The sequence below is a fragment of the Erithacus rubecula genome (genome assembly GCF_903797595.1).
Source record: "Erithacus rubecula genome assembly, chromosome: 8".
NCBI lineage: Eukaryota > Metazoa > Chordata > Aves > Passeriformes > Muscicapidae > Erithacus > Erithacus rubecula.
This window is the reverse complement of record NC_136659.1, coordinates 4,749,935-4,764,910: the sequence shown is the minus strand read 5'-3', so window position 1 is coordinate 4,764,910 and position 14,976 is coordinate 4,749,935. Positions and strand designations below refer to the sequence as shown.

At 37.7% G+C, this 14,976-nt stretch overlaps 1 protein-coding gene across 4 annotated transcripts in view; it reads right to left on the bottom strand.

The window, feature by feature from the left end:
• KANSL1L (KAT8 regulatory NSL complex subunit 1 like) overlaps positions 1-14,976 on the bottom strand; it is a 64,044-nt gene that overhangs the window by 39,473 nt on the left and 9,595 nt on the right. For 3 of the 4 annotated variants that reach the window (XR_013774890.1, XM_079311184.1, XM_079311185.1), the window contains exon 3: positions 2,817-2,958. Coding sequence is in view for 2 of the 4 variants with exons in the window: in XM_079311184.1 (XP_079167310.1) it covers positions 2,817-2,958 (142 nt within the window). In the remaining 2 variants the exon portion in view is untranslated. The remainder of the gene's footprint in view (positions 1-2,816; positions 2,959-14,976) is intronic. The other variant, XR_013774891.1, reaches the window with a different exon arrangement.

The following is a 14,976-nucleotide window of genomic DNA, read 5'->3' as shown; positions in this document are numbered from 1 at the left end:
AAACCCAGTCCTCAAATAGTTCCCTGGTTTGTCAGTATCTTGAGCAAATAAATTTAATACCAGACACAGCTATCAAACTTCTCCAGGCTTTTTCCAAAGAGAAAGGAAAATAACTTATTTGCTTTTAAAGTACTAATTGTTACTCAAATATCCAGCAGATATTAAAAGAATGGGATCATTACAATTCTGCCTCAAATTTGTCTTTCTAATGAGAATATTCCACTCAATCAAAGAACAAAGGAGACTGCCACAATGTGAACACAAGGAAGCTGTATTGCTATTTCTTAAATCAAGACAGACTTTACCTAGGCAGTGGAAAAACAAGGATCCTGTTGTTTCAGTGAGACCTTTACCACTGCCTCAGCAGCAACTGGCCTTAAAACCTAAAAGCAAGTCTCAAAGAGACTTCAAAGAGGAGAGCAGGAAAAAAAGTGAAATTGTCTTGTTCTCATTGTGCCTAACTTATTCCATTGCTTGAATTATAAATTCAAAGCTGAGAATAAAGATGTTCCCTAAAAATAAAAAAAGGTGCTTGAAAACTTGGTTTAATGCCTAAAAAGGGCACAGAGATTCTGAATGTCCATCAAGTCAGTGCTAGATTTTCTACATGGATCATCACCTGCACTCTTCTATTTACAGCAGATGGACATAAATCCAGACCAGCAGCATACTATGGGCAGTACATTCCAGGAAATTCAAGTAGAGAACTAATTTTTGTATGCCACAGCAGAAGGACAAGCTACCTCAACAGTTTTAAAGTCCTTTAGTCTTAGAATCTTTAGGCCTTTTCAGTAAAAGGATCATAGGTCATGACCACAGAGTCTAAAAAGTCTAAACCCAAAATTCTGAGGTCAGAGGAATGGGAAGACACACATTAAAAGTGTTGAAAAGAGGGACATACACACACATATGCTTCAATAGAATTTTATTTTTTGATGTTTTAGAAACTTGTTTACCAAGCATGGAAAGAGGAAAGCAGAAAAGGAAGAGGAAAATTGACAGAGTATATGGAATAGGAGAGATGGAACAGGCACAGAAGAGGAAGAGTAAAGCATTAGAAAACTAATACAGACTATATTACAAGTTAAATGGGTTACAATCAGTGGGTTTTGGCAATGACTGCCTTCCTCCCCAGATGGAACTGTTTTGTTTTGCAGACACAGATTTTTTTTAAATGAAAGGACTGTCAAAGATCCAGAGGTGCTACTTCTGTGTCTGTAGAGATGGAGAAGACACACTGTAATAGGCCAGGAAACAGCCCACAAGTTACTCATCTCCCTTCCTATTGCATTATGGTGCTCAAGGAGTGGCCTTTTGCTTGAAATCATTCTCTGGATATGAATCACATTTTTTTTCCACTCCAAGCACATTAAAAACACTCTGAAACCATTAAACAGCATACAAATCCTAATGATATTGTGCAATTCCTTTGCAGCCACTAAATGAAAACAAAGAGCTCTTCTATCAGCCCACATGTCCTCCTGTAGCTGCTGCACTGATGTACTATAAACATGTGCACAAAAAAAAAAATTCCATCTGAAGAAAATAGGTGCCTTCACTATGGGACACAATGCCAAACAGTAAATACCACAGCTGGCAAAATGGGCATGGAGCTTCAGTTTCAAATCTCCACCAGGAAAATGACTTGGCTCCAAACCAACATATCACCTGAAGAAAATGCATGACTAGAAGAATATTTTCCCTCTTATTTCTCTGATATTTATTTTTCAATCTTCTGTAGCTCACCTGACCTACAGCATCATAAAGGCTGACAGCTTTTGGGTGTAAGAGTGTGCATGTATCTGGTACTTAGGACAACACCAAACCATGGGCATTCTTGCCCTTCACCAAAATATAAAACCTCCTTAAACCAAGGCTCTCCATTTCTTCATAAAGAAAAACCTGTCTGGGACAAGCTGGAAATGAAAAGAAAGGTTCTGAGAACAAAAGGAGAAGATGGAATAATTTTTTTGTCTTTGTTCAGAGGGAGATGCTCTCTGAGGTGATTTTCCTTTCCTTCTAAACTCCCTCTAAGTCTCATGTTCAGCCACATAAACCCTGAAGCATCTTCTCATTCCTCTCAGATGTGCTTATCTGACCCTAACACTCACCAGAGAACCTACATGAGGCTCATTGATGAAGAGTCAAAGAGCCCTGCTCTAAAACCCCTCACTATCACACCACCTCAAACAGGTTTGGCTTCTTTAGGTAAGAATGACCTGAGGAACCCATTAAACTGATAGCTAGATTACTAATGTTTCAGGAATGTCACTTTCCCACTGTCTAGGCAGTTCAATTTACAAAAACTAGTACATGAATTACACACACTGGAATTTTAGTAATTATTAATCTTTGACCTGTTCAAAGTGCTTTACAAACATTAACCATCTAATCCTCAGAATAAACATGCACTGCAAGTAACAAAAAACCCACCCTGAAAGCCTGCAACACAGAAACACATAACCAACCATCCCAGCTGAAAAGGCAATCTCACCTCTCCTGCACAGGGAAACACCAGTGATAAATACAGTACTGTGTGCTGGGCCCCTGAAAGCCACTAACAAAGTCACTAGAACAGATACAAAGATAAATCCCAAATCACAGTCCTATACTAGTGCCTTTAAGGTACTTAAATTTTTAGCTCCTGATGTCTTTCCCATTAAACTCTGGAGGTGATAGCCTGCACAGACACAAGAAGTCTAGGGCAAAAAAAAAAAAAAGAACAGCAACAGGAAAGGAACCAAATACATAAATATTACAAGTAACACTGCCAAAAAATGATTTGAAAAGCCCATTTACAAGCTTACAGACAATACCTTTGTGGCACGTATTTGCCTGTGAAGGTCAGTTAGTTGTTGGATTTTGTATTCTAGTTCTGAAATCTGGGCTTGAAGCCATGTCCAACGGCTGCCAATTCTAGCTCTGTCTGTAAGCCACTTCCATTCAGAAGTATAGCTGCTGTGAAGACAAAATGCTGGTTAGTCCAAAAATAAAGATAACCACATTTGCACAAGAACATTTTTGACAGCTGCTCTGCCTTATGTTGCAAGCATCTCAGTTGCTTTCAGAAGATATCTGATTATAGCCATCCAGTTTCACATCAGCTTATTTCTGTAGCAACAGAACTTGCCCAAACCAGTACAATCCATACTTGCTGGCTATTCCCACACTAAACTAGTTTTCTGTTCTGGATTATAAAACTCAACTGGATTAACTACCAAACTATATCAGTTAAAGCTGATTACAGATGTGCAAAGAATTCCAGTAACTCCACCAGAAGAATCCAAACTCTTACACCATACTTCCTCCCACAAGCTTTCACAAATAATGTTTGCTAACACTGGTATTTAATAAAACATCCTGCAGCAATGACCAGCTAGATATCACATCACTGCCCAAAAAACCCCAACTAAGTAGTTTAAATTTCTTTTACTCAAGCTGCTTTATAAAGATCTGTGTCAGTTTAGTTTAGTCAGATCACTCTTACTACTGTTTAAAATAGATGCTTTTTGCAATACAAAAAAAAAAAAAATATGCCTCCTGGCACTTGACATTGTGAACAACTTAATTTTATTATGCTAAATTCATCACTGCTATCAGCAAACATTACTCAACCTACATATTAAACAAATGAATGAGAAAACCATACCATGTAACAAACAATCTAAATATTCTATAAGTTTAAGCAACACAGACAAGACAATGCAGTATTTTAATATGTAACTTCTGCTACTATCCTACCATTAACTGAGTTCATTTATTTACAGAAAGCAACTGGTGTTTTTTTCTCCCCAATGAAGCTGTCAAGTAGTTTGCCACAGCTAATTTCAAAAAACTGCAAAAACAAAACTCAAACTTCTAGAAAAGAAGTGCTTTTGGGAAGTGATTGAGATAATTACTAGATCTAGATCCTTAATGACACTGTAACTTTTGCACATGCAGAATACATGATTTCCTGTTCTCCAGGCAATGAAAACACTGAAGTATCATTAAAGATACAAGAAATAGCAGATGCCAATGAACTGGCATAGGAATATAATACAAGTGTAAATGTTTCATGCAGAATTTTGTGTCAACTACCTCAACAACAAAGAAAGACAATACAGCAGAAGATGCTAGACATATCCTGGCATGAGTAGGAAATCATCAAATTTGAGCATCCTAGACATTTCAAGGCTAATATTATAAAACATAATATAACTCAGAATTTCAGTACATTCAGTGTAGTTTAGCTATCACAAATAGTAAGGACAGACACAGTCTCAGTAGGTTACTTCTAAAATACATAAATCTTTTCCCTTTTTAATATAAATTATCCTTCCACATAATTTATCACCAGTTTAAACTGTCTTGTACACAGAAAAAAAATGAAAACACAGAATTATGGGGACTGAAACATCCTATTTTAATACAAATTCTATGAGGAAGCAATGTGGATTACTATTAAAAAGAAAGTACAAGTCTGTAAATATATATGATCAATTACTTGCATAAATTACATATTCTACTAGCAATTTTATCCATAAAAAAAGGCATATGAAGTCATCTTGTGTAAATCTATTTTTCTGAACTCTTTTTATTTCTCTCCATCTTCCCATTATTACCAGCAAAGAGTCCCAATCACTTATGCTTTAACCTGGTCTTCCTGACAAGAACTTCTCTAGGATTGACAGCTTTTGAATGTCTGAGCTCCTGAAAGCCATAAAATACACTTTGCTGGGAAAGGGAGGGAATCTGAATTCCAAGATTTTAATTAAATGTGTTCACACAAGCGTGGTCGCTGGAATAGTTAAGACTTGTCTCAGGACCCTGGTCTGGCAAAAAGCTACTCCTAAGAACTGCTTAATGAGTCTATAAAAATCCCTTAGTTAATAATTTTAACAACAAAAAAAATGAAGAGGAATAAAGAGGATAATCAAGAAAAACCCAACAGGAGCATTGATGTGTTTATTTCTGCTCCTTTCTTAAAATGCAATTGAACAAATGAACAATGAAACTCCACAAACCAGGACACTGTAAAAAGAAAGCTGAGGTGAAAGGAAATAAATCACATGGAAATAAATCTCCCAAACTAGATGCAACAGTCAGAAAGGTGAGCTACCCTCAAATAGACTGAGGAGTGGGAAGCAAATGAGAAGAAAAGTAAAGTGCCCTGTACACAGCTGGGAAAGAAGGAAAAGAATAGAAAGGGCCAGAACTGGTCTTATGGCACCTATAGTGCATGAAATCAGTGTGGCATAAGGGAATCCTCACCAATACTGAGCCACAGCTGGCAGGAGAATGAATGTTAAATGTTGTAACCTCTCTATATTACTGTCTGACACACAAACAAGGATCCTCTGCAAAGTTACATCACAAGTTATTTTCCAGAAATGGTTGCATTTTTTTCCCCTTAGACACAACATTTAATCTTGAATCCACTGCATTCACTGGTAAACATATTAAGGATGTTTTTGCTTCATTCTAAAACCCTATGCAAGTATATCTTAAGGCCTTAAACTCTATTATATAATTAAAATAACAGCATTTAATTACACTGTGTAACAATGTCCTCAGGCCCCACTCTAAGGAAAGGTTTCCACTGAACTAAGCACAAACATTTTATGCTCGGGCCAAGGAAGCAATTTTAGCTTCTCCATCATGTTAGCCCAGGGTGCCCCATGCCCAGTGCCTGCTCAAAGACTCGGACTAGAGAGTTGTTCCTGGTTAATTTTAATTTTAAGGGCTGCATGACTGAAGATCTAGATCCCTTTCCCAGTTTTGATGTGTTGCAGACAGGGTAACAGAAAGAAGCATTGCTGAACTCTGTTCCCACCCGTGTCACTCCTCTTTGTTTGATCTTGCATTATTTTTAACCATCTTTTCCTCTAAGCCTACTTCTCTACAAATCTTTTAGCAAAGCTTGTAACTCTTAGGGAAGATAAAATCACTATGAGCTCACACTCCTAAAGTGAGTTGTTCATATGCAAAGTAGCATGGTTGCTCCAGTGACAAATGATAAAGAACAAAAAACCCTCACACTAACCTTGAAACAAAACCCAAACCTGGGTGAATCTGTTCCTGTGATGCTAAACAGTAAAGCTTAACATTCACTCAGCAAAGGAAGTTGTTTCAAGGTCACTTCAGAGAATTCATTAATTCTGCAAACCCAGAGAAGGAAAAAACAAAAAAAACCAAACCAAAACACCAAAATCCCAACCACAGTTACAAAAATAACCAGGCCTGTCACTGAAGGAGGAAGTCAGAAGCAGGTGCTAAAGTAGAAGCTCCTGCTCTTGTTTTCTGTTGGGAATGAGACAAGAAAAAAGACGTTTCTGTCTGTTCCACTTCCTGTGTGCTCCTTTCCAAAGTATCTTTACTTGGTGTCCATGCTTTTGACTCTAAGTTCATACATCCTCCACAGGAATTCCAAAATCTTTCTTCTGCTAGCAACTCAGTATAAACCATGTTACACTGGTAAAGTTTCTCACATTCAGTACTGTAGGACAGTGGAATATTAAATTTGCCTATAAACTTACAGCTCTTGCAATGACTCTAAATCTGCAGATGACCTGCTACATTCATCGAGGATTGTTAGAACTGGAAGAGAACAGAGCACTACTGATTCTGTATCAATAAAACATCTCATTTAAATTGCCCTAGGAAAACGTGCTGGAATTACATTAGAGGCAACTTGTTTCCATGTGGAATACCTGCCTGCATTTCTGTTTTGGTTGGACTGCAGGTCAATCCTGCACAATTTACAAGAAAAAGAATGAAAACAAATGCAGCAGAACAAGCAAGGTACAAGCACTGCACACAAATGCAAACAAATTATGATCAAAAATGTAGCTAGGAGCAGACATACAGGCTGTACTAGGACATCCCAAAGTATGGAAAAGAGTTCAGATGGGAATCATCAGCAACAGCAGAGGCAGTATAAACATTTCATCAAACCTACTGGCTTCTGCTGAGAATGAAGAGGCAAGTAAAGAGCACTAAGTACTGCTATTACAGTCAGTACTGCTGCTGGAACTGAAGGAAATTTCAGCCATAACCCCTAGCACTCACCTTTCCTCAAAGAGAAACACTGGGAACAAACCATGTTTTACATAACCAAACCAACACTGCAGAACACAAAGGACTCTCAGTATTTCCAGTGCTTCCATTGTGTTTTGGGTGAGATTTATGTTTTCCCAATAGCTAAGATTAGCTTGTCAAAACAACAAATGTAAGCAACCTATCTGAGTGCAAATGGCAGCTGCTAACCAAGATAAAATTGCTGTGCTACATACACTGCTGTTTGGGATTTGTGCATGGGTTTGGGGGTTTTTTGGTTACAGGAGACAAGAAGTGGTGGAATTTAAACTTTAAAGGCATATTTTATTTCTATAGGCAAACAAAATAATAAGCCTGAAAACAGTGCATAAATGCTGGAGAAACACAGTGGTGTTTAAAATGCACAAAACACACAGGAGCTGGGATTGACAGTAAGTATCTAGGAATATTGGTTGAAGCTGATATGATGAATACAGAAAGAGTATCTTAGTGTGTACAACCCTGTGACTATGGCAAGACTCTCTCTAAGTTATCTTATATGCTGAAAATTGAAAGCAAACTAAAGCCTTCCACCTTGGTAAGTCCCAGAGAGAACAAGTAGCATGCCCTACCATGACATGTCTGCAGGGACAATAACAGGATGCTTCCTGCTAAACAGGAAAGGAGCATGTTTGCAACAGACTCACACCAAAACTCAAAAAACCATTTGACAATGCCTAACACAGCACACCTTTCAAAAGACTTTAAAAACACCAACATTTTCAACTAACAACACTTAAATGCACACAAGCCAGAGAGCAAGGCACTCACATACTGTGGGTGGAAAAAATATCCTCCAATTCCAAAATCCTTCATTAAACATAAGAAGGGCAGTTGTTCCTGATATCCCCTCACATTTCTGATCAGTCTCTCAACATGGGGTATTTTGCTGTTTCTGCTAGGTGATGCTCCCTTTGGTTTATTCCATGTTGTTCTGGCACACAGTTTTCAGATGATACAATCCTTCATCTCCTCTCACTGGGAACTCCTGGGCTAACAGAGCCCTTCTGCAAATCACATAGCAGTGAAGGATTTGGGAACAAGAAGCAGCTCATAAACCACAAAGTGACTCTACCCTCAGGATAAAGAGCTGATCACACTCCTTAGTGGGAGTCACTGAAAACAATGGCAGAAGTTTATTGTTTTTATGAAGGACTCATGACATCATATGACTCACCATTAACTCTATGGAACATTGGGAAAAAATCACTCATCCCCAAATTCTCCTGGGAAGCTCACTCAGTTGTACAAAACTACAAAACATTTTCCACATGGCACTCAATCACAAATGCTCCACAGCACACTAGTGTGGTGGGAGTCCCTCCAGGAGTGGAGCTGATAAACTGTGAACTTCCTCAGCTAATTTTCCCTAATTTTATACACCAGCACTAGACTCAATTCTCTGACTACACATGATAAAGCTCAAAAAACAACTGTCCTGAATACAAGTATTTTCTTGCAAGCCACTGATGTTGGCCTAGGGCTCCTGATACCTTTGGTCAACATGGTGGAGAAATTCAACATCTCCATTCTTCCTCTCTCTGCAGACACTGAGAGCAAATAAGATATTATCTGCAAAGACTAGAAGATTATATAATATAAAATATTCAAATTAGAGCAAATATCAAATTATTCAGATATGCTTGTATTGTAGATAACCATATCTAGATTTTAGTCATGAGGTGTGTGCCTACTCCCAACCAAAATTTCCAACACTTGTAATAACAGAACAAATACATCCAACTATTAAATGACCCGTAAATGCTTTCTCAAGGACTAATTCTTCCAGCACACCTATATAATGTTTGTTTTCAGAATGAACTAACTTCAGTTGCTGTTGAAGCATTAATTCCCCTGGATCAGTTAACTGTTAAACCTCTAATAACTGAAAAAAACAGTGTGTGCTGTTTTATGAATGCAATTTCTTCTATGCATTCCCAAGTCCAAAAAAGATTAAAACAAACTGTAATTATTTTGGCCCATCAACATTACACAAAAAAACCTCCACTATTTACTGTGGCAGTACATGCTGAGCCTTTGCTCAGATTATCCAGGAGCAATATGCTGCAGTTTTGGAATAACCAACACCAAAACAAGCTATGCACTCCCTGTTCCCCCACTCCTACTCTAAAAAATCAGTCAAGGAAATTTCTCTGGTGCTCAAAATCAGCTTGCAATCTCTGTGAAGATCTGCAGCCAGTCATTCTTCTGGCTCCTACCAGGTTGCTATCCCCTTTGGTATTGAACAGGAATTTTTACCTGGCAGACATTTTCCTCTGAAACACTACACAGCTTCCCAAAACATAAGTTATATTTCTCCCCATCATCTACAGACAACAATAACTGCTTATTATAATAATTTCTGCCACCTATGCCTGGTTCCACAATCTCTGACACACTAAGGCCATTTAGTATTTTCAGAATTGCATCCAATAATGCATGCTGATATCAGTATGTGTAACATCTTCCCAAACCAAAAAACTGTATCCAGCTGAACATTTCTGCCACCAGGCCTGAGAAGTTTATGCAGTAACATCTGAAATTATCAACCATGGCTGTGATTTTTCTCTTGATGTGAAAATTCAGGGGGGAAAAAAATATGAAGTAGCAAAGAATTAAGTAGCAATGGAATCAAATTTTTAAATCTTCCACAAAACAAGAAGGGACAGTGGGAAAGATAGAGGAGGAAAATCAATATTCAGACGAAAAAAAGGCTGCAGAAGAAAACTGAAAATATGAAAAGTCACTGTGCTTAGATACCCTAGCAAGGGAGAATATAGAATTCCTAGAAGGAATTTATAAGAATTTTACTGGTGCACTATATATGCTCCCTCATCTGAGAAATCACATCTTCCAAACTTATGAGATGCCACAGACAGTATCTGCCTGCTAAAGGGCTCCTCCAAAGGATCACAATACTGCTGCTGTTTTATATTGGAAACTGAACTGTTATACTTGCACTGAATTGTTAACTCAATTTGGGGGACAGACTATATTAAAAATTCAGCTTCTTAAAGGATCTGTTAGAGTGTTGAATCTTTCCAATGGCTGGCTTCACAACATGGTAGGTGCTCTTCACCTCTAGTTCTGTTTATGTAATTCTTTAGAGCTGAGTTAATTATAAAAGGCCAAATGGGTTTGTGAAGGTGGAGTCTGGCAGAATATTAACTGCCCAGAAGGAAAAATCCTGCAAAAGGTAAACAACCAGCAGTATTTCCTCTTAATAAAATTAAAAAACCCCCCAAGCATGCTGTATATTGAGTCTCTGCCAACAGCTTTTGTTAGAAGTTTATTTTAGAATATTAAAATATTAATTTTGAAGGTTCTATTGTCTGTTCCAGCACTCCAATATGCTGTACATCAGTCCAACAAGAAGGAGAGAAGCAAGCAGTGCTAAAATGCAGAGAAAGAAACTTCAAGAACAGCAGGGCTGCCTAGAAACAAGCTTCTTTTCTTGCCTTTGAAATGGCACAACATCAATAGATTAACAACAAAACACCAGGAACACAAGCCTAGAAATTCTAAGTATTACACAACTGCCCCTCAAAAAGAAACCAAGTAGTGCTACATCTGTAGCCTATGCTCAACATAAAATAAGTCAGACTTTACAAAACACACTCCTTTAAAGATTTGTGCAAAGAGAACATTATGACAGCACACATAAGGAGCATATCAATGCTGTCCACCCACTGAAGTTTATTCCAAAGTTTGTATGCATACTCTTACAAGGAAAAGGTGGGCATGGTATTCACCATTGGGTAAGCTCCAATTCCATCTTATAAATCAGCATATCTATAAATATGTATGTATGTGTGTGTGTATATATATTTGTATATGCCTGTATAGTATCAGATTCCAATGTAAAATGTGTAAGAACCATATTCTTTTTGAGGTATTTTGAGATATCAGATTAACAGTTGAACTTGGAAGGCTCATGCCAGATGCACTGGAAACAGGATTTTGGTAGTGGAGAGGTTGCAGCCCTACAGAGAAGAACAGAACTGTCCCAGCCAGGACTGCCAGGAGAGTCAGAAGGGCTGTGGCAGGTGGGGAAGCCAACGACATAGTGTATAATACACATATATTCAAACAGAGACCTTCAGGTTTATTTGTTTTTCCAACACCAGAATCAGTAACAAGAAGTTTGCTAAGTGAAAACTGAATGGATTTAAATTCCCCAACAGAAAGCTTCTTTTGACTCACAAGAGCTAATAAGAGCAAAGTGAGTGGATGAAAATAAAATAATTTACAGTTGTTTCAGTAAAAAAAGAGCACAGGTCAACATATTTAAATCCAACATTGAACATCACATTCCTAACCCATATTTAGCAGTATGAATGAAACTCTGTTACAGGAGAGCATTCCTATTTTGGGAAGTATTTATGCACACTTTTTACTTCAAGTGAAAAGGAAAGCACTTAAATTATTTCCTGTACCAGGGCCCATGTATGCTGATTTTCAAAGGCACTGGGTGTATCCCTTTGAAGTAGATTCTCACTAAATCAGTGTTAGCTATAACCAAAATAACACTGCCCTTGCTTTACAAGAAGTTATAAAGACAGTTCATTGTTGTTTATAAACAAAAATTTTAATTAAAACAAACACATTTTACAGTTTAGTGAAAGAAAAAAGCCAGCCATAAAACACTGATTAATCAGCACTTGACATCAAGCACCAAATTCTTCTTGTCTCCAATTTAATTAAGCATACAAGGTTATATGTGATATGCATGTGCCTGCTCATTAGATTAGCTATTCTACACTATCTTGACTATGCAGTAAAAAGTTATTAAGAAGAGTAATGCCAAGTTTTTATTTAATATGAATTCAACACCCATCTAACTTAAAAGATTTGAGATTCCCAGCTCCAAGTTTCCCATGCAGGTTAAAACCTGTCAAACCTTCTGCCTTTCACAAAAACCTTCCAGTCTGCCCTCAGTAGCTGCAAAAATATTAATGTAATTACAAATCAGGATCCCCACTCACAAGAGCATTACTCTGGTATTGTGAGAACAAAGTTTTGTTCAACAGCAAGTTTTTATTGCTGCACATGAGATCTCTGAAGCAAAATAGTAAATGCATGTGGGACCCTAAAGAAGTTATAAATTCATATTATGGAAACCCAACCAAGTGAGGCTAAATATATTCTGAAATAATACATGTATCCTTAGAGTTAAAACAGAAGGTAATGTGAAACTATCCTTTCTTTCATTCTCCTCTCACATCCTAGTGATAGGAGCCAAGAATTGAGAAAAAGGAATTTTTGAAAAAGCAACACATAAAACATTCTTAAATCAGCATATTATTTGCACCAATGAATTTATAGTTATTCAAGAGCCCTCATATTAATCTTCTATCAAATAAGACATTTCCTAGACTTATAAATTAAATGGTCTAAAAACCAGGAAACAAGTGGGGGCTTGTGCCTAAGAGCAAGATTTTGTCCTGGCAGACTCTCTTCCTCCCCTTCCCAAACTCCTAATTCAGTTCTCATATCAGGTGTGAAGTGCAATTACAGCTCAGTGTGGAAAATTAGGACCTGACCTTGCAAAAACAAACAGCCTCTCTTTTATATGTGTCTCAAAGAGTTGTATTAAACCCTATCCCTTAAGCAGTGCTGTGTATAGCCAGGCCTGCAGAACTGCAGTGATGTTGCTCAGTTAGCCACAAGAAAAAAATGCTAGGAAAAAAATGGAAAATAATCCAGAACAAACAGATTAGATCTGGAGATACTAGTCATAATGTTTTCTTTCTTCCTGTATTTTCTCTGCCTTAATTCTCCCCTCCCCATCACATGTTTCTACTAAAAGCAGATTTTCCATCTTCTCTTTTCAACTAGCAATCTAAGGGGGAAAAAAAAAAAAGAAAGAAAAGAAATATTTACTATCTCTTCACATTCATTATAAAGGTTTCCAGGCACAACAAACCCTGTGGGCATGGAAAAACATAACAGTGCATCTTCGTCAGGCTTGAGGTTGCTGGAGGATAATCAGTAAAACATGTCTTTCAGAAGCCAGAGGAAAATGAAAACATTTCAGAGGGAAAATCCCACCAAACTATGCAAAAGGATTGCATTTGGACAGAGAAAGGAGAACTGGGAAAACAAGGCACAGGAATTGTCATGAGTAGAAAAAGCTACTTGTTTTGCAGAAAAATCTATTGCAAGCAGTTTTTCTGTCTAATCAATTAGACACGTGTTACTGTTTGATGGAGCGAGCAGCTGTTTCTTCAAAGAACCACAGTGAATATTTGATTTTGGAAAATCACAAATGCAGCGTACACAGAAAAAAACTCTGCACTCTGTAACTTTAAAGGTTTCCCAAATGACCACCTGAGCACCAGAGTTCTTTGAGGTACATTGCATTTCCTACTACACCAGGAATAAACACAAAATACATCAATAAGAATGTGGAGTTGGCCTAGCAGGATACACAGTGCTCCCACAGTGGAGCTGTGTTGTTGAAAAACTTTTGAGCTCACACCATCATCCAATTCACTCTGTTTGAAATCTATGACTGTTTCTATGTAAAATTTTTCATCTTCACGAACCACAAAGATCAACAAGTTCCAAGCAAATTCAGCTGGTGAAATGTTGTCTATGTTGCATATCAAGTGTTAGTTATGAATCCCTGAAGGAATTACTTACGGTCAGTTTTGTGTTGCTTTCCTTGGGCACTCTGCTCTGGTTTTTAACACCTAACAGTGAGCAGCACCTAAAAGCTGCCTGTGAGAAACTACAGAGAAGGACTACCAGATCCCCTGGGTAGTGGGAATTTCCTATGCCCAAAGGATGGAATGAACCAAAATACACTAAAAATTACTGCTGGAAATGTGGTGCTATGAAAACTGACAGGTTAAAGACATTCATGAGCTGACAATAGCAGCAAAATGACAAAGGTCTTAAGACAGCCAACTGGTTTTTCATATTTCTTTTTAGTAGACACTCAAAAAATATAATGTGTTTTGATTAAGCTCTTGAAATGAAATGAGCCTTTCCAATTACTCTAGCAACTAGAGAATTTTGATAAGTACTGTGAATTGCCTTCACCGGAAGACCAAGGATCTTTCTTTTCTTGAGGACAGAATCTATGCAATGCAGGAACAATGGTTTAAAAATCTTACAACAGCTATTTGCAACTAAACAACAAAGGTATTGAAATAGATGGATAAAGACAATCTTACTTGAGCCACAAAGCACTGAGATACAGCTCAGAAGAGCTTATGTCAGTACTCATTGGGAAGAACTCTTTTCAGGATAATGAGAATGAACAGGTTCAGAACGCTAAAAATAACTCCAGGGTTTTTATCTAGCATGAGGAATTGGAGCTGAAATCAACTTCTCCCTCCTGATGGGAAACAGATTGCTCTCAGGTAGTAGGACATGATAACTGCAGGTTCCTCCCTGCCTTGCACACTGGATGGACACCTCCTCCCACCACAAAAAGAATGAAAACCACCAGAGTCACAAGGATCAATCACCAGCGTGATCATACCCTCAAGTTAAATGCAATCAGTATACTGAGATGTGGGCAAAACCAAAACATTCTTTCCATTCATCATTATATTACTTGAACCTTAGAGTATCTACAGTTAAGTACTATGAAGTAAACCACAGAGGAATTCAGAGTAAAAGCCCTCACAGTGAAAAGTAAAAATTTCCACACAGGTGAGGAAATGAGTATTGTCTCACCTACAATGATCCCGTTGCTTCTGAAAAGCACTTACAGCTATTCCCGAGGAGAGAAAGGCAATTCAAAGCATGTAAATCCACTCAGCAGAAATAAAAATAGATATTAACTTTGTTTCTTTTGTCCAGATGACATGCAATCCAGAGGGCCTTAGAGAGCAAGGCTCAGGAAACAGCAAATCTCACCAGCTGAACTGGTGAATAACTGATTTA